General features: G+C 42.1%; 1 protein-coding gene across 1 annotated transcript; it reads right to left on the bottom strand.

The window, feature by feature from the left end:
* Positions 1–8,953: 8,953 nt before the first annotated feature.
* Positions 8,954–25,095, bottom strand: LOC104051836 (V-type proton ATPase subunit S1-like protein). Its single transcript, XM_064438088.1, has 7 exons — positions 24,928–25,095; positions 18,871–18,911; positions 17,989–18,050; positions 16,016–16,248; positions 11,748–11,798; positions 10,779–11,022; positions 8,954–9,586 (listed from the first exon to the last, which is right to left on the bottom strand). The coding sequence occupies exons 1-7, from the start codon at positions 25,020–25,022 to the stop codon at positions 9,284–9,286; spliced, it is 1,029 nt and encodes a 342-aa protein (XP_064294158.1). The 5' UTR covers positions 25,023–25,095; the 3' UTR covers positions 8,954–9,283.
* Between the last annotated feature and the right edge of the window lie 119 nt (positions 25,096–25,214).

The following is a 25,214-nucleotide window of genomic DNA, read 5'->3' as shown; positions in this document are numbered from 1 at the left end:
ACTGGGCCACAAAACATTCATTAATAAATGCAACCTTTAACTCACTTTGAGTTTGGAAGTAGAGAAGAAGAATGAGTGAGATCCCACATTCCAGTCCAGAACCCACAAACCTTGCACATAAAGTGAGAGTTCCCGCTGAAATCAGGTGTCACTGAAGCTGATGGTGTAGCGATAGCCTCTGGCTTCAATGTTATCTATTTGCTTAAGTGGTTTGTAGAGTCCTGGACCTGTAACCTTCTGATTTCAGTGGGTCTTCTTAGGTATGATGGATTCTATCCACCTGGAACGGCTTGCAAGACCCAGGCTGGCATCAACAGCTCACTCCTGTACGTGCCTTTATGTCTTTCTGAAAATCTTGTTCAAGCACAGTTCATGTGTCTGGACAGACGTCAGCGGTAGCAGGAAAACTAAGCCCCTTAGGGACAGGTCATATATTTTTCTGTAACATGTCGACAGATAAAATGACTGAAACCTTCTGACAGGGTCATAGAGCATGTCCTGATTATCCAGGAAGGAAAACTCGGGGAATGATCCTATTTCGACTTCCCCACCTGCACTGAAACCCTCCGAGCGGGGAGCTGCAATGGTGGGAGAAGCTCACCAGGGGGCTGTCCTGCTCCGAAGGCGGCACAGCCCGGCTCCCAGCCACCCAGCCATCGCGGCTGCTGCTGTGTAAAACAACAACAAAGTGCATTGTAACTCTGCCCAAAAAAAAAACCAAAATTATTTTTAGCGGTTAGCCAAAGAAACATAGCCAAAACTTCAGTATGATGCTCCAGCTGCTTCCACACAAATCATAGAATCACAGAATCACAGAATAGTTTGGGTTGGAAGGGACCTTTAGAGGTCACCTAGCCTGACCCCCCTGCAGTGAGCAGGGACATCTTCAACTCGATCAGGTCGCTCAGAGCCCCGTCCAGCCTGGCCTTGAATGTTTCCAGGGATGGGGCATCGACCACCTCTCTGGGCAACCTGGGCCAGTGCCTCATCACACTCAGTGTAAAAAATATCTTCCTTATAACCAACCAAAATCTACCCTCTTTCAGTTTAAAACCATTGCCCCTTGTCCTGTCACTATAGAACCTGGCAGAAAGTCTTTCTTCATCTTTCCTATATTCTCCCTTTAAGTACTGGAAGGCCGCAATAAGGTCTTCCCGCAGCCTTCCCTTCTCCAGGCTGAACAACCCCAACTCTCTCAGCCTGTCCTTGCAGGAGAGGTGCTCCAGCCCTCGGGTCATCTTTGTGGCCTCGTCTAGACCCACTCCAGCAGGTCTATGTCTTTTCTGCGCTGCAGGCTCCAGAGCTGGGTGCAAATTCCTACAAGGGTTTTATGTAATTCGCTAAGCAGATTTTCAGGAGAACTGAAGTTTTCCTGATTGCTTTAATTACACAAAAAGTCTGCGTTTGGAGAGGTTTACACTATCACTTCCCCTGTGGTGGTGGTCCATTAATCTTCCCAATGCCACAACAAGATTATACATGTAATTCTGTAACTTTTTAATTTTCACTGTGGAGTTCTTGCAAAGTTTAAGAGGCTGCATGGCACATCCTGGGGACAAAGGTCTCAAATTATTTTGGCAGAGCGTCAGTTTTACTGTAAGTGTTTATATAAACCACTTCAATCCTTTAAAAATCCCAGCTGGCACTACAGGCAACAGCCATGGTAACAAAAGTGATCCATGAGATGAACAGCTGGATTTAAAATTCTTTCTTGTATTATGCATGGAGCCAAGTCACCTCAAGCCAAATGAAACAGAAGTATATTTGAAATGGAAGAACATTAATACTGAGGGTATGCTTCTTTAGGAATAGGTTTAAGGAATTTCCACCAATACCCAAAAAGGAAAGAAAAACCTAAAATTATTTCTCCATGGATATACCATCTTCTGCAGGACATACCTAACCAGCACAAAGCATTTTTAGCGATAACTGCAGAGCAACACCTATCTGGGTTGGAGGACATTTGCATAGTGTTTTTGAATTTGGGTTCTCCACCATTTCCATTTGTTATTTTTTTCTGTCTGCTCTCCCTTGGGCCTGAATATATGTCTTCTTTAATATCACAGTTCCTTTACTCTGAAAAGCAGCCATACCATTGGAGGAATATTTCTGTGTAAGGTGAAATACAACAAGGACAGCATATTGTTCCCATATTTCACAAAGACACCCTTTTGCCAGCAGGGATGTGGGCACTGGACCACAGCTGGTTTTGTTTAGTGCTCGGACTTACAGCTACACACCTCCACTCCACCGCCCTCTGATGAGGGGCAGGACTGGCAACCACTCTGCACCTCATTGCACAGGCCGTGGTTTCAGACTGGTTGAATGTGGGATTTTCAAGGATTGAGACTAAAACTGTCCCGTTCTCTTAGACTTCACATTTTTGATGTTAACTGGAACAAAGCTTTTCAGTTTATTGAAGAGCCTTGATTAATATTTTGTGACAGAAAACTGCAGCTGGGAGTAAAAAACCTGCTCGTTGTTGATAAGAAAAAACGCTGCAACTTCAAGAATAAAAGCTTGGTGAGTTTCAGACTGTGAAAAGCTGTTGTACAGAGGAAGTAGACAGCCTGCCCTGCTCTGCAAAACCAAGGGGCAAGCACTAGCAAAGCAGAAGAAATGGCTAATGCACTCGCTGATCCTCCCCACAGTCCCTCATCCTACCCCAGGTCCCCATCTCTCCTCCCCATCCCACTCATGGCCCATCACACCGCACCATGTCCTGGCAGCCACAACCACCTCCAAACCACATTACAGACACCCAGAGCACCCCTTCAGAGCATGACAAAAACCCAGCCACGTTGTGCTGCTTGCACATAGGACAGAGAAAGCTGCCCATCTCATCTATTGGGGGTTGAATATCTCTGAACTGTTGTGCTCCTGAAGATGCTTTTTAAATAAAAGTGTTTGTGGTGGTGCTACTCCTGCTAAGGTACAGCTGGGCGCTTTTCATTGTGGGCCCTTTTCTGTGTCATTTTCAGTGGGAAGAGCAGCTTTAGCTGGAAGAAAACAATGAGAAATCATGTCCATGACTGAAATTTTTTTTCTTCTTCTTCTTTTTTTTGGAGAAGACAGACAAAAAAATGCCTTCCACTGCAGACATGTAGGCATGGCAGAAAAACTTTTTCTGAAGAGGATGCTTGATCATGTGCTGGTACTGGCAGGGACGCAGAAGAGAGGACAGCATTTAGCCAACACAGATGGCCTCTTCAGACTGCTTCTGGAGACCTGCAGCTAACCCTGCTGCCTCTCTGGGCAGCTAGCTTGGCTCCTGGACATCTGAGAGGCAACTCAGTAAAGGCAGCATGGGGCCAAGCAAAATGTGGTGCTGCCCTTTCTGTGGTGGCGATCAATCCACTTAACCTCCGAGCTGAAGGCAGGAGGCTGCCCTTCCTGAAGAGAGGAAGGTGAAAGGTTGCAATGATCAAGTAGCTGGTGTTAATAAAACGCTCTGTATATGCAAAAGCTCACTAGGATGCATTGAAAACAAGTCCTTTTTAGAAAACTTACTTTTACAAAAGAACGTCTAAGCCCTGGAAGTGCAGGGGTTTGCCTCAGAGCAGCCTCTAGAGCTGGTTTCATCGCCCGTCAGCTCACTCATCAGAGATGGAGAGTGGAGCCAGAGGCAGCGCACCCCTGGAGCACTGCATTGCTGGGGGACCCCTCGGGTGGGCGGACGGCCCTTGCTCACAGCTGCGTTGTCTCTCTTTCTCCCGGCCCGGAGGAATGACGGGGCTTATAGCTCCCAGGGTGCTCTTTGAGTGCAAGCTGGAAAAATCTGTCTCTGCCTCATACAGCAGGATTTAACAAAATAAATAGAAAAACATATTTTGATTATGAACACTGATAAATCAGTTCAGAAAATGGATAATCCAGTCACGGTATTAAGATGAAGAACACTCTGTCATATGTAAGTGGAGAGGGTTATAGAGCAGGTAAATGAATAAAGAAAAGAGCTGTATGCAGAAATCAATGTGAGTTTCCATCCTAAATCAATACTCCTTTATGTTCCCAAGCAGCAGTACCTACCTACGCACAGGCTAAGAAATTACTTTCAATAACGTGCAGATGTAGAAAATTATAAAACTTACCTAGAAATAGCATTCAGAATTAGGCAGATGCAAAATGTTCAGGAATGCGGTTCCAAAATTTGCAGAAATTGAATCTTTTTGTTAGGCTTAAAAACCAACATGAGTCACTAGCAAATTTTTACCACTGACTCAGAAGGAACAAATTATATTTTCTGATAAGTGACAAGCTATCAACTTGAAGGGAAAAAAGGTGCAAAAACCTATATAAAAGGTTTAGTACTTTCTTCTGGTTTCTTATCTCATGAATGGCTTGATATTAACAGAGTGTTCCTCTGAGGTTAAGCCCGTATCTAAAACTTTACTACAGGAACATTATTTCTTAGCTTTTGTTGTAAGTTCCCATGGAGGCCAAGAACCAATTGTCATGAAAAATAGAGTTTTCAGCAGAGTCTGCATCTGTGTTGACAGCCACATTTCTTGAAAAGCTGATTACTGGCACAGCTGTTCTCCTGTCTCTCTGCTGCTGCTTTCCTGTTCAGAAGCAGCTGCAAATACATCAAGATTACCTGTGGAAATGCTACACACAGAGAAAATCACATTTATTGGAATTATTTGTAGCATATAGTGTTACTGTAAAGTACTGTAAGGATCCCTTAGGCAGGTTACCTCGTTCATTCACCTTTAGGCAACGCAAATTCTTCCTTAATAAAATGCATTGTGTTAATTTTAGAACTATTAACTCTAGAACTCCATGATGAGGCTTTACCTGCACAGACAGACAGGCAGAAAGCAGCACTGGTCCAGGGCAGGAACAGAGTCCTCTCTGATGGTGCACCTGCTGGCTTGATGATGAATCCCAGATTGGCTGTTCAGTCTGCGTTCACTTGTCTTGATTCTATTACTGCAAGCAAACCGAGCTTAGAAGACCACACAGCATGGCATCCCAACCAATGTGGCCACATGCAAGTCACAGCTTTTGATGTGCTCCTTCAGCTGGGGCTAATTTTGAATTTTAATGGAAGGTTTCTTACAATGAATATGACTCATACTAAATGACTGGCTGTTAACAGGGTTTGCGCAGATCTGAAGGTAGTTTTGGACCTTTGTTCTGTAACATCAAATATGGCCTGTAATGTTACAGCAAACAAGTTAAGAGGTGAGCTAGGAGCCGTTCAATCAGATTTCAGGTCTATCATACATCTGTAAAATGCCATGTCACAAGGCTTACAGGAAATGGAGAAAACCTTAAGAGGTATTCAAGTAATGTTGAACAGACCCATCCTGAAAAATGCAGACATCAGAGGGTAAGCTGAGATGTGGAATTGACAGAGAAAACTGAAGACTCATTTGCTACCACCTGGGTTATTAAGAGAAGACATAATGCAGACTACCAGCAGCAGTAACCTGAATGCTAGCCCAAAGCCCTGGTGTTGGGTATTGGAAGATCTTCCTACAATGATGCTGAGCAAAGATTGTCCCGTGGGACTGTTCTTCCACTGACTCTATCTTCTGTGCACATAAGTGAGAAGCCACGGCAGGCAAGGATATAGATCTGCGTTACTCATGGTTAGGTACAGCTTTCCAGGAGTGAAGTGGAATTTTTTTCTCTTTGTACTAGGCTACCATTTTCCCAAACAGGCCTTCTTTCCGTGCTCCTGGGGACAGTTCCCGGAAATGAAGATTGCATCCAGCTTTTTGAAAGTCCTCATTAAAAAAAAAAAAAACAAAATAATCTGCCAGAAATACCAGTGCTGCTACAGCAAGAACCAATGTTTAAAGGAGGGGAGGGAAATACCATTTTAAAAACTTGAAGGAAAGAAATAAATCTATCTCTTCTGGCTTGCTGGAATTCAGTGTTACCTACCAGCTAGCAGACTCGTGGTTTTTCTCCCTCCCTTTACAGTGACCTTGGCTTTGATTACTCCTCGTGCATTCGTAACTAATACTATGCCAACACTCCACCACTTTAGTTCAAACAAAAATACTTATTGTACTGCCTAAAAGCCTAGTTTTCTGCAGAAGTGAAGTTGCCTAATATTGGGGTGAGGGGCAATTGTATAAAATTTTAACTTCAGCAGGTGAAATGTATGAGAAATAAATTTATGTATTTGTTTATTTGTTTGATTGTTCAATTTGGGTTATCATTGCACAGTGAGAGCTCCATAGTCTGTGAAATTTATCCCATTTCAATTAAAGGAAATTAGATTCTTCCCTTTGATTTTCAGCAAGAGTGCATGGGGCCCTGAACCTGAAATAGTGAATCAGTTTTGAAAGGATGCTATAAGATTTTTGTTTGAATGAACATACATATGTTGAAAAGGCTGCTGTGTTCTCATGCAGCAATGAAATTCTGCAGAATGTGGACCATGTAAAAAAGCTTATATTTTATTAATGAGTCTGCTAGTGCCAATGTAGCTTATTTTGTAGCAAAAATATAATTTTTACTTGAATTTCCTTGTTTCAGGACCAGAGCAATGGAATGCCTCTGTTGTTCCAAAATGTGCATTTGATAAGGCTCACAGAAAACATAGCCTGCCAGGAATGCAAAAATCCACATTTTGTCTATTTCAACCATGGATGCTTGCTTTTATACGTGGCACAAGGAGACAGAAACTGCAGTGATGATGATTTTTATTTCTGGTGCTTTTTCCACTAAAGCATCATTAACTCTTTACACATATATGGGTCATAATTCCAGCCCTTTGACTGAACATTGTATTTCCTGTCTAACTCGATTAGTGTATTTATTCTTTCTAACTCTTGCTGGCACCTCAGTAGAAAGGTGATGACACTGAGCATACCTGGTGGAGCAGAATCGTTTGTCACTGCCAGGCAGGGCTGCAACATGAAAAGCCCCAGCAGAGAGAAGATAACTACTAACTGTACTCCTCCAGCCAAGAGATCCTGGGTGTAACACCGGTTGTGCCATGGTTTAGAAAAATCTGAGAAGAGGAAAGGAATTTTCTTTTTCTTGACAATTCTTTTATTTTTATCTGCATTCTCTTTTTCTTGTGAATTTTGCCTTGTAAAGAGTGGATATAAGCTAATCTCTCTTGTTCAAGCCCATTCCTTCTGAAAGGGTCCCACCCACTTTTAATTCTGCACCAAAAATTCTGCACTGACACGTGCTGGAGATTCGCAGTGCTGAGTCTCTCGAGCATAAAGATGGCAATTATCACCTCACCCTCAAAACCAAGATAAGGCAAAGGGAACACGGGTCAGTTGGGAAATAGCTAAGGAAGGAGCTTTATGACATGAGGAGTGAGGGACATGATTAGAGGGAAGCTCCCTTATTCCCGATTTATCAGTCTCATAAGAACCTCTTAGACCAACGGTGCTAATATTGCCTATTTAAAACATGCAGGAAAACAACAGGTAAGAATTATACTGACAGCATCATCAGATGTTAACCAGAAGGTTGAATGAGGTCTGCAGGAGGAACTAGCGCACTTGTGCCTCAGAGAACATGAGGTTTAGAGAGCGCTGCTGTGCCCTAAGCCACCATGCACAGCTCTGCAGAGAGGATGTTTGACATCAGTGAATGACGGTAATTTTGACAGTGAGGCTACCACTGATTAGTGCCAGGATTTTATTGCAAACACCAGGCACAACAGCACTGCTCTCCAGACTCTGAGGAAATCACCTAGTTAGCACAGGCATCCTGAGCTCCTTCTAACATTGTCATCAGCCTACATGTGTCACGGCTGTGTGAAAGCAGATGGGACCAAGCAGGTGAGTGTTTTGCCACTCCACACAGAATATTGTGGGTTTCATTTGCACCTCTCATTTTAACCTCATTCAGGTTCCCAGACATTCATGGTTTTGCTTGCTTCCTTTATGAAACAAGATGAAGTTTGGCAGTAACTGGCCACAGGCAGCCTTGCCAAGTCCCCAGAAGCTTGCCTCTTGTGTCTAGTTATGCTTCAAAGATGGGGATTTTTTTTCCTGTGAAGTGCTTTCCTAAACGAACTGCTTTGGACTCCATATCTAGTCCGTGTGTCATCTGTGCTAATGAACAGGAGATCTTTGGACACCTCTCGAAGTGTTTAAAGAGCACTGCAGTACAGTTTACAAAGACCACAAGTAACTAGTAAGATCTATTATCTAAAAAGTAACTAGTAAGATCTATTACCTAAAATAAAAAAGCATTTGTTCACTACATGTGCTGTTGCAGATTTTCTAACATGCTGAATTTTGTATTTTGTATTTGTATTTGTGTGCTAAAAGCACTACAGTTAGCACATTACTGTGTTCTTCCTTGCTAGAAGTCAGGGCCAAACTACAGGCTAATCTGGAGTTCCCAAACTTTGACTCTAACAGAAGGAAGGATGAATGGGAAGACAGTACCTTAAACACTCAAGTAGCAGAGTGAAAATTAAATCACAGTATCCTTTTCACTGCTAGGGAGCTTCCACCACTTCGCTTATATCTATTTTCAGTTATAGCACTGGCTATCTCCATTCAGGTAAAATTTCCAAGGGAGACTGACGGAATTTGATAGAAAAGAAATTAACCTAGAATTACAGGGTATAATGCTCATAATCCGTCTTTTGGCATGGAGTTGAGCCGGGAAGTTAAGGGTAAGCCTTTGACCAGATGTCTACTGTTCTCCCACTAGATCCCCCCAGTAAGCCTCCAGCTTATACAGAGGAAAGTATCAAGATCTGCCATACAAGAGCCATCACTGTTTCATCAGGGCTGTGGATAATACACAGCTTATACAGCTCTGAAGACTCCAGAGGAGAACGAGTTTATGAGGACAAAGGGGAGAGAATGTAATTTGGAAAATAAAAGGAAAACATATACTGAGAAAGGAATGGATGCTATTTTCTCAGGACACAGAGCAGGGTGGATGAAGCAAATACAAAACCAGGGAAAATCTTCCCTCCTGAAAGAATAAGCAAAGATTTTTTTTTCCTGCAAGTTTTTGTATCTTTATTTAGTTTCAAAGTCTCCATTACTGATTCTCTCTTCAAGACTTGGTAAGCTGGATGAAAAGCTATGAATTTTGGTTTATTACTACAGGAATCTCCCACAACATGAAATCTCTTACTCACAATAGATTTTTTTTTTCTCTCATTTCCCAAGGCATCTTTGAGTTGGTGGTTATCAATAAAAAACAGACAGTAACTGGCTAAACAGTCCATTACCTACTTTTCCTTTCATCAGTTAGTGAAGAATCTGCACAAACTACATACGACGGTGCCAGCAGAAGAAAATACCACTTGTTTCACTGAGACAGATGCGTACTGCTAAATATAGATTTTGTGGAACTGTTGGTTTCTAAGTTCATAGGACTCATTTCCACTGCTTCTCAGTGGCTCCTTCTCATCTCCCATGTCATTGTCCTTCATCTGTGCAAAATAGGCAGGAGAAGCTTTGCATTCATAGTGCCTGTCAAGAGATTTCAGGTGGATCAGCATATGAAGAGCATAGGCAAGAACCAGCAGCAGAATCAGTGACATAACGAGCCCCATGAGTATTGCTGGAGAGAAAAAGGATGCACAGTCTTTTGCATAGGCAAAATGTCCTTCTTGAATGTTGAAGCCTTGAATCTACAAAGAGAACAAACAGGCTCATACTAAATAAATTAACTTGCGTCTCGGTTACAAACAACTTCATGAATTTGCTCCTGAAGCCAGTAAGAATTTTTAATTTAATGTCTATTGCAACATTGTATCTCTCCGTGCTAGCTGGAGTTAATGGGCAGAGTTTATCCAGGTCAGTCTTCTAGAAACTCCCGGTTATTCTAATCCCCTTCACTCTGCTGCCCAAAGGATTTGCAGTTGTGTTTTAAATAAAGTCTTGTATGATCATTCTTGATAGCCCAGTAATATTTAATTGTAAGCATGGTACCTTTCAAGTCAACAGAGCCTTTCCAGGATCACTCACTGAGAATCTCCAGAGCCTCTGTTTCAAACTGCATACATTTCAACATGACAAAAAAGGGAAATACTCTCAATCTCCTACCCTAATATTAGATTTTTCTCAACTGATCCAAGTGTGCCATGCGTAGCAGTCAATCAGCTAAGCTACATCAAGTTGCATTCAACTATGGCCAATGCCAGTAAGTTTCACCTGTGGCTTCAGTTCTAAAATGAAGTTTACCACATTGGCGTTCAGGGCATTGACTGCCTGTTCCACTAAACTGATCCATGGGCTTTCACCTCAAGGATCAGCTTCCCCCCTCAATCCTCTTTTTCAGCTATATATGCCCCGTGACTTAGATCTCTCAAAGCGAGACATCCTGGTCCAGTTATCTCAGGATCCCTTATTGCCAAACACAGAAGAATAGGCGCTTTTAGAAGATGATTAATCTCATCCTAAAATAAGGACTTAAGATGAGTCAGAGGAATTATCCACTGGCTTTAGAGGCAGGCTGGGGTGACTATAATCAGGGCACAAGGTTATCATTACTAGACATCAAAAGTTAAGTGAGATGACTCCCGTACTCGGTGACTGATGCTGTTATTGATGCCCAGCTCAGAGATGTGTAACACAGAAAGTTAAATTCACTCCCCACACTAAAAAGAAACCCAAGCAAGAGACTACAGAAAATCTATATAGCCTTTTCTTTCCTTTGACAGGAAGAAAAGTATAATATTTTAAGTCTTTAGTTCTATCTGAGGTTCCATGGAGATCCTGTAAACAGCACACAGAAGGTCATTACACTTTCTTGGCAGTGAAGTGCAAAATTTCCCATCAGCCTACCTACCGGATCCATTTGGCTTAATTCCATTACATTACCTGGAAATCAATAAAAGTGACTTCCCAAAGCTTTGAAAGATCATTTGCTGAGCTGGGTATGAGGAGTGCATCGTATCTCTGCAAGCTGCTCACATGTTCACAGTGGTAGGAGTAACTTGCCGGTGCATATATTCTGGTTGCATTAAAGGTCGCTTGTATGGAGTGGTTGTAAAGAAGTTGTAGTCTGTGTAAACTGAACCAGTTCTGAACAGACAGCTGATAATAGCTGGTTGTTAGTAAGAATCTGAAAATATTGTATGGGAAAAAAAAGATTAATAGGAAAGCAAGATTGACTAAGAGCTGGAACTATTAAATTCACATGCTGAACAATCTTAGAAGGCACAGTGGTGTTACCAGAGTTTCACCCATTTATATCAGCGTGAGCTCTAGCTCCTTCTATTGAATCTGGAAAATTATTTGAGTTTCTTCATTATTGCAGCTGAAGGAGTCTGCTGCTCTCCCACACAGTAAAAGGAAAGGTGAGGGATTTTTCCTAAATGACTGAGAAAAATCTATATGCAACATTGGTATTGTACCTCCACCCAAGATATAGAAAATTATTTATCAAGAGATGCTGTTCCCTCCGATTGCCAAGAAGCAATCATAGTAGGTCCCATTCTGATGCCTGAGCAGCCTACACTAGCAGTTCTTGCAGTAATATCCCCACACAAAATGTAGCTAATTAGCAAGGTTTAGCAAAAATCTCCGACATGGGAAGATTCTATGCAAAACAGATGACCTGAACTTTTCTCATTAGTAGGAAAGTCAATATAGAAGAAGAAATGCCTTAATAAAACAAGGCAGGCAAATGACAGACCTGTTAAATGCAGGTATCTTGATTATACAATCAACATGTCTATCACATCGGTTTTGCTTACACAAATTCTCCTAAAACAAATTGCACAAGCCACCGCATAACAATGGATATTAACGTGATTATCTAATATTTTCATTATCACATAAACTTACCTAATAACAAGTCCCTTTAGATTGCCAATGTCACCAAACTTCAGAGAAAGCCTAGGTCAAAAAGCAAGTAATGTCAGGCTAGAAAACAACTTCAGAAATCTTAAAAGAAAAAAGCAGGACAAAAGATTAAGTATAGTTATACATGGAGCCTGCTGCTCAGTATACCTTTAAAATCAGTGGGAACAAAACCTGAAAGGATTAAATCTTTCTCCAGTGAAATCCAGTAGTTCAGCTGTTAACTTGAAGGAGGCCTGGACTATCCAGAAATAACAGAACTGCATGCTCAATTTTCAACACAATTCAATTCCACTGCTTCCAGCATTGGTTGAAAATTAGGTTTATTTGATCCGTGTTCTCCTTCTCAAGCCAGGATATCTTAGGCATGAACCACCTCTGCATGTCATTAGAAAGCCACATTATTCTCATCTTTTTAGATACTAGAGGATAACAAATGCAGGTGACACCTGAGTTCAAATTTCACAAATGTGCATCATTAGAGCAATATAAATACACTAACTGTGAGGTAGCTCTACAAAGCTTACCTCTGGTGAGCATGGACACCTGAAGTTTACTAAAGTGAAAGGCCCTAGCAGGTTAATTGTAATCTAATGCATACTCTACCATCCTTTTGCAATCTCTGGAATTAATGCATTGTTGCACTGCATGATTAAGTGCTATACATTTTTTTTGCTTAACAATAGTATTTTGCCTTTTAAAACCTGCATAACAGATTCTCACTGTTGATGCAACTTTTTCAGACTAAGCTAGAGACAAAATGTAGTGAAGTCACACAGCATCTGAAAGACTTAAAACTGAAGAAAATAAAAAAAAAAACAAAACAGTTATCCCTATGATTTTGTATGAGATCTAGACTTCTTGTAGCTTGACTGACATTGGTCCAATAAGCCAGGACACTGGATGTAGCTACCCCTTCCTCTATGTCAAAGGGAAATCATAGACAGTTGAGCATCAGACACAGGCAACTGCAGCATTAAAGTCAGTGGCCTGATCCAAAAGGTGGTGCATAAAAAAAACCCCATAGGTTGGATTATTATATTCATATAGCAAATACATATATGTTCCATGCCAAATATTTTTTCCTGGCTCCAGCTACTTTGCATAGACCAGACAGTATAAAACAGCTTGAAAGCTGACCTAAAGCCACAACAAAGTATTGTCTTAACAAAGAAGGTGGGAGAAGAGCGAAGTTTAAGGGACTTTTCTGGGGTGAGGAAAACTGGGCAATGCATCATATGAGCACTCAGCCATCAACTGGCAAAATTCAGGTCAGTCCTTAAACCTGAGATTACAGAGCAACATTCAAGCCAGTTTTCCCTTTCTTCTCTGCTACAGTCAAATGCAGATTGACTGAAAATCTAACCCAAGACTTGTATTTGGCAATTATGCTGAGTCAAATCCTGGCTCATGAGCCCAGATTATCCATTTTCCTATCTATAGAGCATGATTTCTACATATAGGGACCTTGATCAGTACTTAAAATGCCATCAGTGGCAACAGATGAATGAAAACCTGAAACACAGTTTCTAATGACTTGATACATGTAATCTAGCAGAGATGCGACAGATCTGTTCATGCAATCTGTCAAACGTCCTGACAAATCCCTCCTAGCAAGAGCTCAGTATAAGACACGGCTTTCTTGGTTAGGATTCTGGAGCACATTTAAAGGGCATGAGTCAGTGAGACTAGTATTTCTGAGTGTATCCCAAATAAACAAAGCATAAAGCATGCAAGAAAGCAAAACCATCAGGGAGGGGTAGCATTTTCCTCTCTCTTTCCATAGAAAAGAGGAGGAAAGGCTCAGTAGTCACAGTATGTGTCCTGACCCCAGCAAAAAATGCCAGCCTCAGCTTCAAACTAAGCATCAAGGTACTGCTTGCCTTTAGCAGTATGTGTCCCTTGTTCGAGGGTACTCAAAAAACTATGGGAGAAACAAAAAGAAAGATCAGAAGACATGACAGATGAGATGGCTTTGGACCCACAGATTTTGAGGTCAAACCTCAGATATGGTGAAACACTGATAAAAGGCATGTCAAGGGTATGCTGTAGAGTTGTTCTGCTTCCTGACTCTTCCTGCAGTTTTTTAATGAATAATGTGTTCTATAAATTCCCAAATACCTTCCAACATAGTGCATCAGGCAGAATTTGCTGCCCTGTGGTGGGTTCACCCCAGCCAGCAGCTAAGACACACAGTCGCTTGTTCACTCCCTGCCACCCCCAGCAGGACAGGGGAGAGAAAAGGAAGGACAAATGAGGGAGAACTCATGGGTCAAGATAGAGTTTAATATGTGAAAGAAAGAGGGGTAAAAAAACACCAAAGTTTTGAAGTGCAATCACTGACCATCTCTCATGAGCAGACCAATGCCCAGTGAATCTCTGAGCAACGGCCACCACGGAAGACACAACCCCTACCCACTTCTTCTTCCTCTACACCAGTTTTAATTGCTAAGCATGGTATTATATGGCAGGAAATATAACTTTGGCCAACACATGTCAGCTGTCCAGGCATTATCCACTCCCTGCCTCCTGCCATCCTCAACCTATTCGTTGTGAGGGGCAGAGGGGCAAAGAGAGAAAGCCTGGATGCTGTGCAAACACTGCTCAGCAAGAGCCAAAACACTGGCATGTTATCAACACTGTTCCACCCACAAAACCAAAACACAAAATATTTATCACCCTCCCAGCAAGAGCCAGGACAAATCCTAACTTCTTAGAACTCTGTATTTACAGAATGAAGCATCCACTGCTGTAACCAGACTACAGAGGTACCTCTGACAGATAGGTAGACAGAGTAGCCTGCTCAAATCTAACAGTCTCCAAACAGCAGCTCCAGTAGGAGTTTGCCGTCTACCACTGCACTGTCTTTCTGATTTTTCAAGCCTTATGAACAACTATAAAGTTACACTTCGTTTTTTGAAACCCTTGCTTTTCCATGAGTATATTTCTATTAGGTTACAATCATTACTAATAAAACTAAGATTATCTCTGAATTGCAGACCAGAACAGAAAAAGGAATGTTTGTTAAGTTGTTATTATTTTTAAAATAATATTATTCCATTCTCTACCTCTGCCTTTCAAAACATAGTGCTGGATTAGTTCACATGCTAATGATGTAAAACTCAGGCTGCCTTGTTGAATACTATGATACCTCAGGCAGAAAACCTGGCTTCTTTTTCAACTAAGCTTTTACTTTTCTCATAACCTCACTAAAATTTCTGTGCACCTTGGGTTATCCTTCACAGATGTATAATCAGAAAGAGATAACACTTACTTTCTGTGGAAACATCTTCAGATGTACAGGTGAAATGTTGTATAGGAGCTAAATGAAACTGCTGGCTTTGATCATGTTATTTTTATTCTTGCGTGTCATTACAGATTTAAACTCCATTTATGAGGTAGACTCAATGCTCATGTTCAGCACATGCCCAATTTTGGTATCCACCTCCTAAATTTTAGAATGCTGCCTACCAGGGTGGAACCAACGACCATGAAGCCAGCCACCACTATACAAGGAGGGAGAGAAGTGGTCAGGTACACTACAAAGGAAATGAAAAACCTTCATGCCTTTCTAGGATGGCCATGGAGGGTTTTGGATCCAGTTAGGTTAATATATAGGTCTCACTCAGGTTTAACTGTGCTGTTCATGCTGAAGAAATTCGTGACAGACTGGGATGCAGAGTTCAGGTTTTCAGAGACTTTTCAGGTCACATGTAAACCTGTAGCGAATTCACCCTTTGGCTTCAGCAACTCGCAGATCACATCCTGGGACCTGGGGCTACCTAACTCTGTTTCTAAATACATTTCTGCGTCTTGTAACAATGGTTTACATTACTGCTTACACACATCCTGTGAAGGGAGCAGTAGTCACGTATGGCCAGCCCCTAAGGCCCCATATTCAGCGTAGGATCCACTATTCAATATCCCAAGCAGCTACGTAAAACAGCTGGAGGCTAAAGAGATCCACAGCTTCAGCCTCACAGAGACTAAGAGCAAAACTGACTAGCCACAAGGATTGACTCCACCACTGCAAGATATGAGGACAGATATGTACATCTACGTGCACCATTAGAGACTGGTCTGAAAGTACATACCCCACGCTGCCCTGCTGCCTGCAACGTCAGGACATTACAGGAAGGAGCTTGCCCCTGGGGCCCTACTCCATGTAATACAAGGCCTGTTTCCTTCAGCAGGTATTTACTAGACTCATTATCTGGTACTAGTTCCATTGGCAGAGTAGAGTGCCACCTTACATTGCATTGTCTTCACTGCAGTTTGAATCTCCAACATCCACTGTTGCATGGACGCCAAATGTCTTCTCTGTCAAATCCAGCTGCGTGTGATTTTCAAACTTAATCACAATCCTCTTGGCCCAGAAAAGAATGCAGGGGATGCCATTAACGGTGACGTTGAGAGGACTGTGGGTGAACGGCCTCCAGGTTGCTCTTTCCCACTGTTCTTTCCCGCTCAAGTTGTAGCTGACAACCTGATTGACCACATAAAAGATCAGTATCAGAAGATGCATATTTCAGGAGTTACTCTCCATCCTACCAGAATAAATGAGGCCAGCACTTGGTGTGGAGCCAGTTCTCAGCTGCACCAGTACTGAACTGAGGAAGCAGTGAAATCTCTGGCTAACCCCTTCCCACCATGGCAATGGCACCACACAGACCTCTAGCTCCAGCACAACTGGCCAGAGAGCCAGCGTAAGTTATTTTTATTCTACTAGTGTAGTATCACTAGGGCAAAACACATTCTTAGCATGCTCCCAAGTAGAGCTGCCCAATATAAAAAAATTCAAGCAAAGCTAGGATCACAAGGTGCCCACCCCAGCAGAAGACTCTCTAGGACACCCGTAAGGATTACTTCAACACACTAAAGAGTACTCAGCTTGGGCCAAGGACATGGCCTACCATGCTGAAAGCATGGCAGGCAGCTGTCCAGGTGAAAAAAATCTCCAAGTCTACATCTACCTGCAGACAGTTTGGCTCCTGATGGCTTTAAAATCAGGAAAATACCTGCTGCAGAACAGTATGGCTCAAGTATGCATCCTTGCCTTCACAAATTCAGTCATTCACAAGATTAAAACCTGAGGACTGCAGCTTCCCTGTCATCTGTACACATTAGAAAAATGCTATCCCTACTAAGCCAAATTTCATAGCAAAAGGAGGACAGTTTGGCTGTCAGGCAATATGATTTGAGATGGTGAGTTAGGGCTCAGAAAGGACTTCAAAATTTTACTGTCATTTCCATATTTCAGACTAAATTTCCAGACACCAACTCTTTTCCACCTACACATATGTCCTATCTGAATATGATAACATATACAATGGCCGCATGGCTGTTTTGCACATCATAAGATTAAGCAAGTTCAAATAATGTATGAACGACAGAGATATTCTGAGTCCCAGTCATAATTAGCATCTTACCAGGCTCCAGAAGGGATGTGGTTAAGCCTCAAAGCTTTGTCTTGGCTTAAAGAAAGATTTTTTTTTTTCTGTTCAGATTAGCGAATCACATCTCCCAGCTCAGACCCTGAAAGACCCCTTTTGATACTTGACCTTACACATGGCACAAGACTGCTTTAGGATTAAAATTAGTAACAGCAACAAGCAACAAACTGAAAGCAAGGTAAGATCATGGTCAGAAAACGTGATGCGACAGCCAGCAAGAAACACTGACTGTCATTTGTATAAGTGATAAGGCTGTCCTTTCCGAAGTACAGATGACAGAGATTTAATCAACAGATTATTTACATTAGATTGCATCATTTGCAGGGTTTTTGATAAGGAAGCCTTTTATGCTTAGTTTTTAACAAGACCTACAGAGTGGACTCAGGAAAAACTCCCACTAAATTTAAATTATCAGCAGTTTTGCTTCAGTTATTCTTTTAGTACCAAATGATATAAGCAAAATGCTGGCCGCAGCAGTCAAATGGCATTGTACAGAATATGGATGACAGGATTTGGTTTTTCCAGTAAGACCCTGTGCCCAAACCCTGTGCCAGACAGCACCAGTGAAGAAAACTGAAGTCTCACCTCACTTCTCAAGAAAAGCAGAAGGTATCTTGTACAGCAGGTGGTGAATCAGTACCACATCACAATGATTTCGACGGTTTCATTGGCTATTTGTTGTAAACAATATATTATTTAATTCAATAACACAAATTAAAAGATCTTAATGTGCTATGAAAAAACTTCACAGATTCAGTTCCTTCATACATTACCTGTGTAATTGCTACTTGGTTTACATTAAATTTTGGCTTCACGCCACCATCATAACGTCGACCTGCAGAAGAAAGTGTGTTATTAGCCTACAAAGAAAACATCCAATCACTTATAAAAGCATAATCTTGCACATTCTTATGCAAACAATAATTATCCCTGCACAAAATGTGAATTTCAGAATACCTGATTTTGTTTTGGAAAATATTTAGCTTGGTGCAAATACTGCCTTCAATGCATCCATTTTCTAGTTTACTTTACCTTACTCATACAACATGGTTCCTCTTCTTTCCATTGAACACCTTGCCACCGTTACTGGGAAGAACTCCAGTGCCCAAAAATGACAGGATTCAGCCTATACATGTATTTATTCATCCCAAACACACTTAACAAAAAGCTGCTTCTTTCTTCATACAGCAAACTCTGTTGTCAAAGGGTGTGCATTAAATGGCAAAAGCGTGTAACTATGGGTGGGAATTTCTTTCCCTGCAATAGCCAGAGATGAGACGCTGTGACAAATAACCTGACAGCCTGACAGCTTGCCAGGAGCGTGATGTTTCACGTCATGTCATGGACACTCTCATAGCTCCACCCTTCAAATATTTAACTCTGTTTTCATTTGGTTAAAAAAAAAAAAATAAAAAATTGAATACTTCTTTCTTCCACATTCTCACTGTATCTTACAGTCAGTCAGTAAATGATTATTTTAACCAGGCAAATCCTCTAAAGGGTATTTCCTAAAGACGGATATGCTTTAACAACGCATTTGACAGAAGAGTCACTAATGCCAACAGAAGCAACATCTGGGAATGAAGATCTTTTACAGCCACATACAGAGACAGTATCCAGTCATTCAGCCCACTGAAAAAATAAAAAAGCCTTACCATTTCTTTGCAGAGAATCTTGATCTGCAAATGCACGCAAACTACAAGAAAGGAGAAAAACATTTATTGTACAGCACGTGGACTTAGAGTCTGCAGTAAGTTTACTGGGGAAAGCTCCTGCTCCTCCTTCATTCAAGGAAACATTCAAAACTTATCGCAGATCCTTGGCTGGTTAATGTCATAGGAACAGGCCAAATTAATCCCAAAGCCAGTATATCCAGGCTAAAAATGCCTCATTTTCAGAGATCCCTCAGGTGGATCTGTCCCGCCAGGCGTTCCCATGTCCTTACCTATTGACTAAAGACTTTGTTACCCCTCTTGTCCCTTTCCATAGGGCGTCAGTTCTGGGTCAGAGACTGACCCAGTTCCAGGCCAGAAGCAGGGGAACACAAGGACAGCACTGCACCACCCTCAGCCCCCAGAGAGGATCTGAAGTAACACACTGAATTCCTCCGGGACAGAGCAAACGCACTGGGCTAGTATGCCTTAATCCCAGATGTACAGCTGTCTAAAGACAGCTCCTGAATGGTTCCAGGCAATCCCAAATGCCATGGAAGTCAGCTCCAAGTGAAGCACACCTCAAGAAGCAACCACCAGGGTCATGAAATTTTCAGCCTTTGATTTTCTTCTTTGATACAATTTAGGGATAAGTCTTCAGCTGGTGCAAGTATGACCTGCTTTCCTGAACTAGAGTCAAGCCCAGTAGATTCACATACATCACCGAAAAGCCTAGAAGATCAAAGAAAGACCAAGAAACCAGGCTCTCCCTTAGGACCAGACTCCACTCCATGCATCACAGGAACACCTCCCTGCCTCCTCCACACCAGGGCAGCTTCCTCAGGACCTGCGGCCCCCTACAGTGGCATGATCTGATGACACGTGTCCACTTCTCACGTCTGCTGTCAGCGCTCCCCAGCGGGTGAGCAGACCGGCCCTCCCGCACTCACAGCTGAGTATCATCCCACGGAGACCCTGTACACCCGGCCCTACTTCTGCCCGCACGGTGCCTTCCAGGCTGTAAGCGATGGTGTGGCCAGAGCCTCCTCACAGACACTTCACGTGGAAATACATTTCTACCTACTTTTCTTGCCGTTTCCTACCAGCTTTCCAATCCACCACAAAATGCAGATACTTGAAAAGATACATGCAAACACCAGCACATAAGGACAAGGAATAAAAGCAGATTTCAGTATTTATGTTTAAATTGTACCATAAGGTATTTGAATTGCAGGGTCAAGCCTTGGCGTCGTTGGGGAGCCCCTGAACAGCTGGGTAAACCCACTCCCCGAAGGACTCCCTGTGTGTGGGGATCTGCGTAACCCACCAGTGTGTACTGCAGGAGTGATCCCAACCTAATTTCCATTGCAGCATCCTTAATGGCAGATAAATATGGGTCTGAACAACCTAACGTCAACAAAGTAGAAACATGGGATGGCTTAGAGCCTGCCTTGCTTAGTGCCATGCCCATGTGGCTCTGGCAGTCAGGGAGTTTGATCACACTGAACCTGGCTCTCCTGAAACCCATGGCAATGCTACCAGCTTCGGCAAGCCCCAGATTTCACACACAATGTCTTGTTTACACAAGAGGTTCAGGATGGCAGCAGGCTCTTTCTTCGGATCAGTGTCTCTCCAGCAAGAATGTCCTTTCACAGGGATACTCTCTGCTGCCACATAGATCTCTCGTGTCCCCTTGCAAACTCCTCAAACCCAGAAGGCAAAACAGATAAAAGTGGAGTCTGCATTCCAGCTTGTCACTTTGCCACCAAACTCCAGGTCTGATGAGTAGCTTTGCTCAGGCTGCTTGGTCCCTTCAGCAACCACGGCAATAAAGCAGAGCAGTCTCCAGAGAAAACGTAACGCAGCACAAAAAGACAGCTAGGTTCTGCAGCACCGCAGCAGTGACTGTGATCTGAGCTGAAAGAACCTGAAAAAGATCTTAGATTCAAAAAATTTCAGTGTAGGTAACACTGTTTAAAAACAGTCTGTCGGTTTTAATTACATATAGCACGACCACCTCTCCTCGGTTGGAGCTGTTAAATCCCAGTGACTTCAGGGAGGCTGCGGACTTTCAGAGTGGGCTCTGCTCTCCCCCACCGTATTTTCAGGAGTGGCATTAGTGCTGAGCTGAGGTCTGTAAGCTGCCCAAAGGTCTCGTCCCAGCAGCGAGCAGTCTTCAAAGATGGGTGGAAATAATCCTCACTTTGACAGATAGGTAAGGAAAGATACCGCTACAATGGACCAAACTTTCTTTTCTTGCTCTCTCTTAGGAGCATGAGTTTTGTGATTTGATGCAGCCTTATTTTTCTTTTCTAGTATTCCTTCAGGAAAGTTTGTGTCTTCAGGCTGGAAAAGGCAATTTTGGGGCATTTTTTCATTATAATAGCTACAAAAATGAGGCACACCAAAATAATATAAATATAAAATTATTTAGTTATACTAACTTTAGTTATATCTAGTTGGACCTATATTTATTTAGTTATGCTTAGTTATACTTTTAGCTGCTCCCTATGTACATAATAAGAAGCTCAAAGCCCATTACTCCAGTTTGGAAATCACCATGCTGTAGTGTGCAGACCAAAACACTGGGATGAGAGGAGACTGGTGTAAACTGTGTAATTCATTTCATTCCCTCACTGCACTTTAAAGGTTTTTATGTTGTTATGGGAAGAGAAAAGGTTATTTTTGTTTTCATGATTGCCAATTAAAGAAAAATGAATCATTACTTATCTTCCCCTCCGGGATAAGGCTAATACCACGGTCACACCAATTAAATCACTTTGAGGAATGTTAACTGATAGGCAACACCAAGCCTTGAGGAGAGCATAGCATGAATATACGAGGCATAGTCATTGCAGACGCCCCCGTGGGGTTACATCCCGAGTGGAACGGTTATAACCAGCCTCCACGCAGCACACAGGCGCAGGTTCGGAGCTCGTGACGATGCAGTTTGACCGCTGTACATCACATGTAAACCCACAGCAACGCGCAGCAATGCTGCACCAGAAGAAATGTCAAGTTTCTGCTCAGACACAAAGATACTCAAATATAGATGAAAGTGCACAGCTAATGAAATATTCATGCTTTCACGAGGAATACAGTGGAGAGAGTGACCCGGGAACCACCATTAAGTACCACAGTATGACAGATACGATCAGCCACGTGGCAGGCATGCTTGGGAGGCAGGCAGTGGCATGCAAGTGAAGTAACTCCACCTAGGTACTCCTGTTTGTTACTGTTTGTTAGCAACGCTGGCTGCCTCCTGCACAATGCATGCAGCCCTGTTAGATATAGGCGAGGGAAATCTATCAGGGTAAGGCTTGCAGGCTTTGCTTTGTTTTACGAAAGCCAGATCGCTATGGCACAGTCTATTCGGTGGTGTGAGGGACGGATCTCCGCCCGGTTTCTGAGCAAGCACAAATTGATGTTGATGTTATTGGGTCTGTCAGCTGCCTTTGACACTCATAACCCTGAGGTGTCACAGAAATGTGTGATCTGTGACAGGAACAGGTGACCTTCAGCAGCCATCCCACTGTCTTATCAACAGCCTTTCCAATCCAAAGGCAAGCTGGGGAATTCATGGGGAATTCTCTGGCAGCAAGGCCCTTTTGCCCTCAGCTGGAGCATGTTTCACAGAACAAAAGCATTGTAAGAAGAAATGGGAAAATAACAACACATTAAAAATATGTATTCCCTTTGTTATGTAAAAATGTTAACTACATGTATGAAAGACAGGAAACTACCTAGCACTACAGCCTTCTCCTCCACTGCCTGCAAAACTAACAGCAGTGGCTAGATCTGAAACCAGTGAGAGCACATAAATTTTAGCACAATGAATTAGAAAGTAGGCTTTTAAGTTTATAAATTTTTCAGCCACTCTGCCCTACAAGTTCAAATTCAGTTGCACATATGGTATATGTTTTGATACTTTTCCTTACCAATTGGTAAATAACTATCCCAGACACACCCAGACATGTATGTTGTATGTTGAATTTACCATACCGAGTATGTCAGGAACTCACATGAAATTGGATTAGCCCTAATACAAAGCACTGGGATGACTAATCACTATGTAAAACCCAATTAAATAAGATTATAAGTATAAAGAAGTGTAAATTCCCTCTTATCAAATGACATTATCCATCCACATAAGATAACCAAGTCTAGCCTGTTTGTCTGAAAAAGTTCATATAGACTCCAGCCCTTGAAGCCTCTCATGTAAGCCGTCTTTTTTCCACTGAGGTGAGGCATGTGAACAAGCCTGGCACCCAACAGTGATCGACTGTGGAGGCCATAGGCAGTTTTCACTCCTTCAGGTTAACAGAAGCCATACTCACACTGTCTTTTACACTTCAGATTGCTGCTCTGACAACCTGCATCAGATGGTGCATCAGATGGCAAAATGCACTCTACTGCAGTATTTTGATTACTCCAGACTTATCACTCTAAGACTAATGCTGTCCAGCTGCAGACTACTTCACTGGCTGCTGAACTAGTTTCAGTTCATTTATGAAGCATTTAATTGGAAAATAACATGTGAACCTTCAAACACACTAAAAACAAAGTTATGATGGAAGGTGATGAATGCTTACTGAGAGCCTGGTAATGATGAACTGGTTGTAGTCCTAGGGACATCGGTCATAAGTGACTTCGGTGAAGTTATGAAAATTATGAATGTGTAAGCCTGGGAGATCAGATTCAGGGCAAAAGATAGTTCCTTCTATGAAACATCCTAACAAAAAATGTTATTAAGTTTTAAATATATCTATTTAAGTCCTGTCATTAAGAAATATCTACATAGCCCATGACTCCTATAGTTTTTAAATTTGGAGCGTGCTGTGTCTTATTTTGGTAGCCTCATGTGATTTGACACAGGGAGACAGATTTACGCAAGTATTTTACAATGTACTGAATTTTGGGGTTTGATCTGCATTTTAATGGATGTCCAAGAAGAACTGTATCAGAATGACAAGCTCAAGCTTTCATTTTTAATATAAAACCAGAAATTCAGCTCATAAAACTTCCAGCAGATTAACACTGTGCAGGCACGATCCCACCTCCACTGAATGAAAAGGCAAAACCCCCATTCAATTCACCGGCATCAAGATGGCAACTTCATTTCTTAATATTTAATAGAATAAAGTTCATGTAATGCTCCACTGCTTGTTTTCTCTCAGATTTTGATCTTGATTTGAGAAGTGCAATTACACTAAGAAGACACTAACAAACCTGAAAACTGTTAGAGGAGCACAGCGAGTAAGCTATTTAAATGAAACATATTGTAGTATTTATTGGTAACTGACCACCAGATCTCTTAATACAAGCTTAAGCAAATCACCACATGTCCTTCTTGCCTTAAATGCACAGATTTTACTGCCAGCTGTGATCCTCATCAGCATAATTGATCTGTGTGTTATTAGTGACTTTGGGGCATGATTCAACTAGTACAGTTTAGGCTGTTTACACTTTTGCAATACTTGGCTCTAGAAAGTCCTTTCTTTCCCCTGCTACGATTTGGGCTTCCTATTTATATTTCACTAGAGAACAAAATAGCACCACGAACAACAATGAATCCAAATCTCTAATAATTTTGTAAGTTTAATACTTCTTTGCAATATTAAGTTCACGCTTCAAGTATTTATTCTACATAAGTAGAATATTTTAGCAGCGATGTTTCTTCGAGTAGTTTTCACACCCTTGCTGCTATTCTATTTCTAACTTCGTTTTTACACAGACCAGGGAAAGTCAGTGTGAGAGTCATTAACATGTAATGATATATACGGCAGATGCCCAGAAAACACTTATCTTAAAACCATTTCTAGTATTGTTTATAAAATTGTTTTAAAGATATGTTTTTAATGAGGTGCAGGCTTCAAAACATCTCATTTCTGTATCAGCCCCCGATGTTTTCAAACCTGAAAAGAAAATTAAAACCACATACTGACACTCTAAACTGCAGCTGAATCTGCTTCCACACAGCACAGATGACCAGATTGCAACATTTAAAACATGCGCTCAACTCTACCAACAGAGTTTGTGGGTACGTAATCGATTACTGACCTGCCATCCACTGTCGCAATGGTTTGCTTCACAGGCACCACAAATCCCACATACAAAAAAAGCAGCAGGGACCTAACAGCAGCGTTTCTTTCCATTGAGAAGAGAGCTAGTCCCTCCACACCCAGCACATCTGCTCCTCTGGTCCAGCGGGCAGCCGGGTGCCCAGGCGCTGCCTGGCAGCATGACGGCAGCAGATCCAGCCGATCGGGGGCGGGACTCGCCACTCCATCACCGCACCGGTACCCACGGGAGGAATTCTTCATGAGCTCAGATTTACTCTGACGGCA

This window comes from Phalacrocorax carbo, chromosome Z (genome assembly GCF_963921805.1).
Source record: "Phalacrocorax carbo chromosome Z, bPhaCar2.1, whole genome shotgun sequence".
NCBI lineage: Eukaryota > Metazoa > Chordata > Aves > Suliformes > Phalacrocoracidae > Phalacrocorax > Phalacrocorax carbo.
This window is presented reverse-complemented; position numbering and strand designations above follow the sequence as displayed.

What these genes read in the sequence shown, in the direction of transcription:
- LOC104051836 (XM_064438088.1), bottom strand. Translation starts at nt 25,022, where the DNA reads ATGGAAAGAAACGCTGCTGTTAGGTCCCTGCTGCTTTTTTTGTATGTG. An exon ending in TGCAGTGAAGACAATGCAAT is followed by an intron (nt 11,799 to 16,015) that starts GTAAGGTGGCAC and finishes TTTTTGACCTAG; the next exon opens with GCTTTCTCTGAAGTTTGGTG. An exon ending in TCACTTTTATTGATTTCCAG is followed by an intron (nt 9,587 to 10,778) that starts GTAATGTAATGG and finishes TTCTCTTTGTAG; the next exon opens with ATTCAAGGCTTCAACATTCA.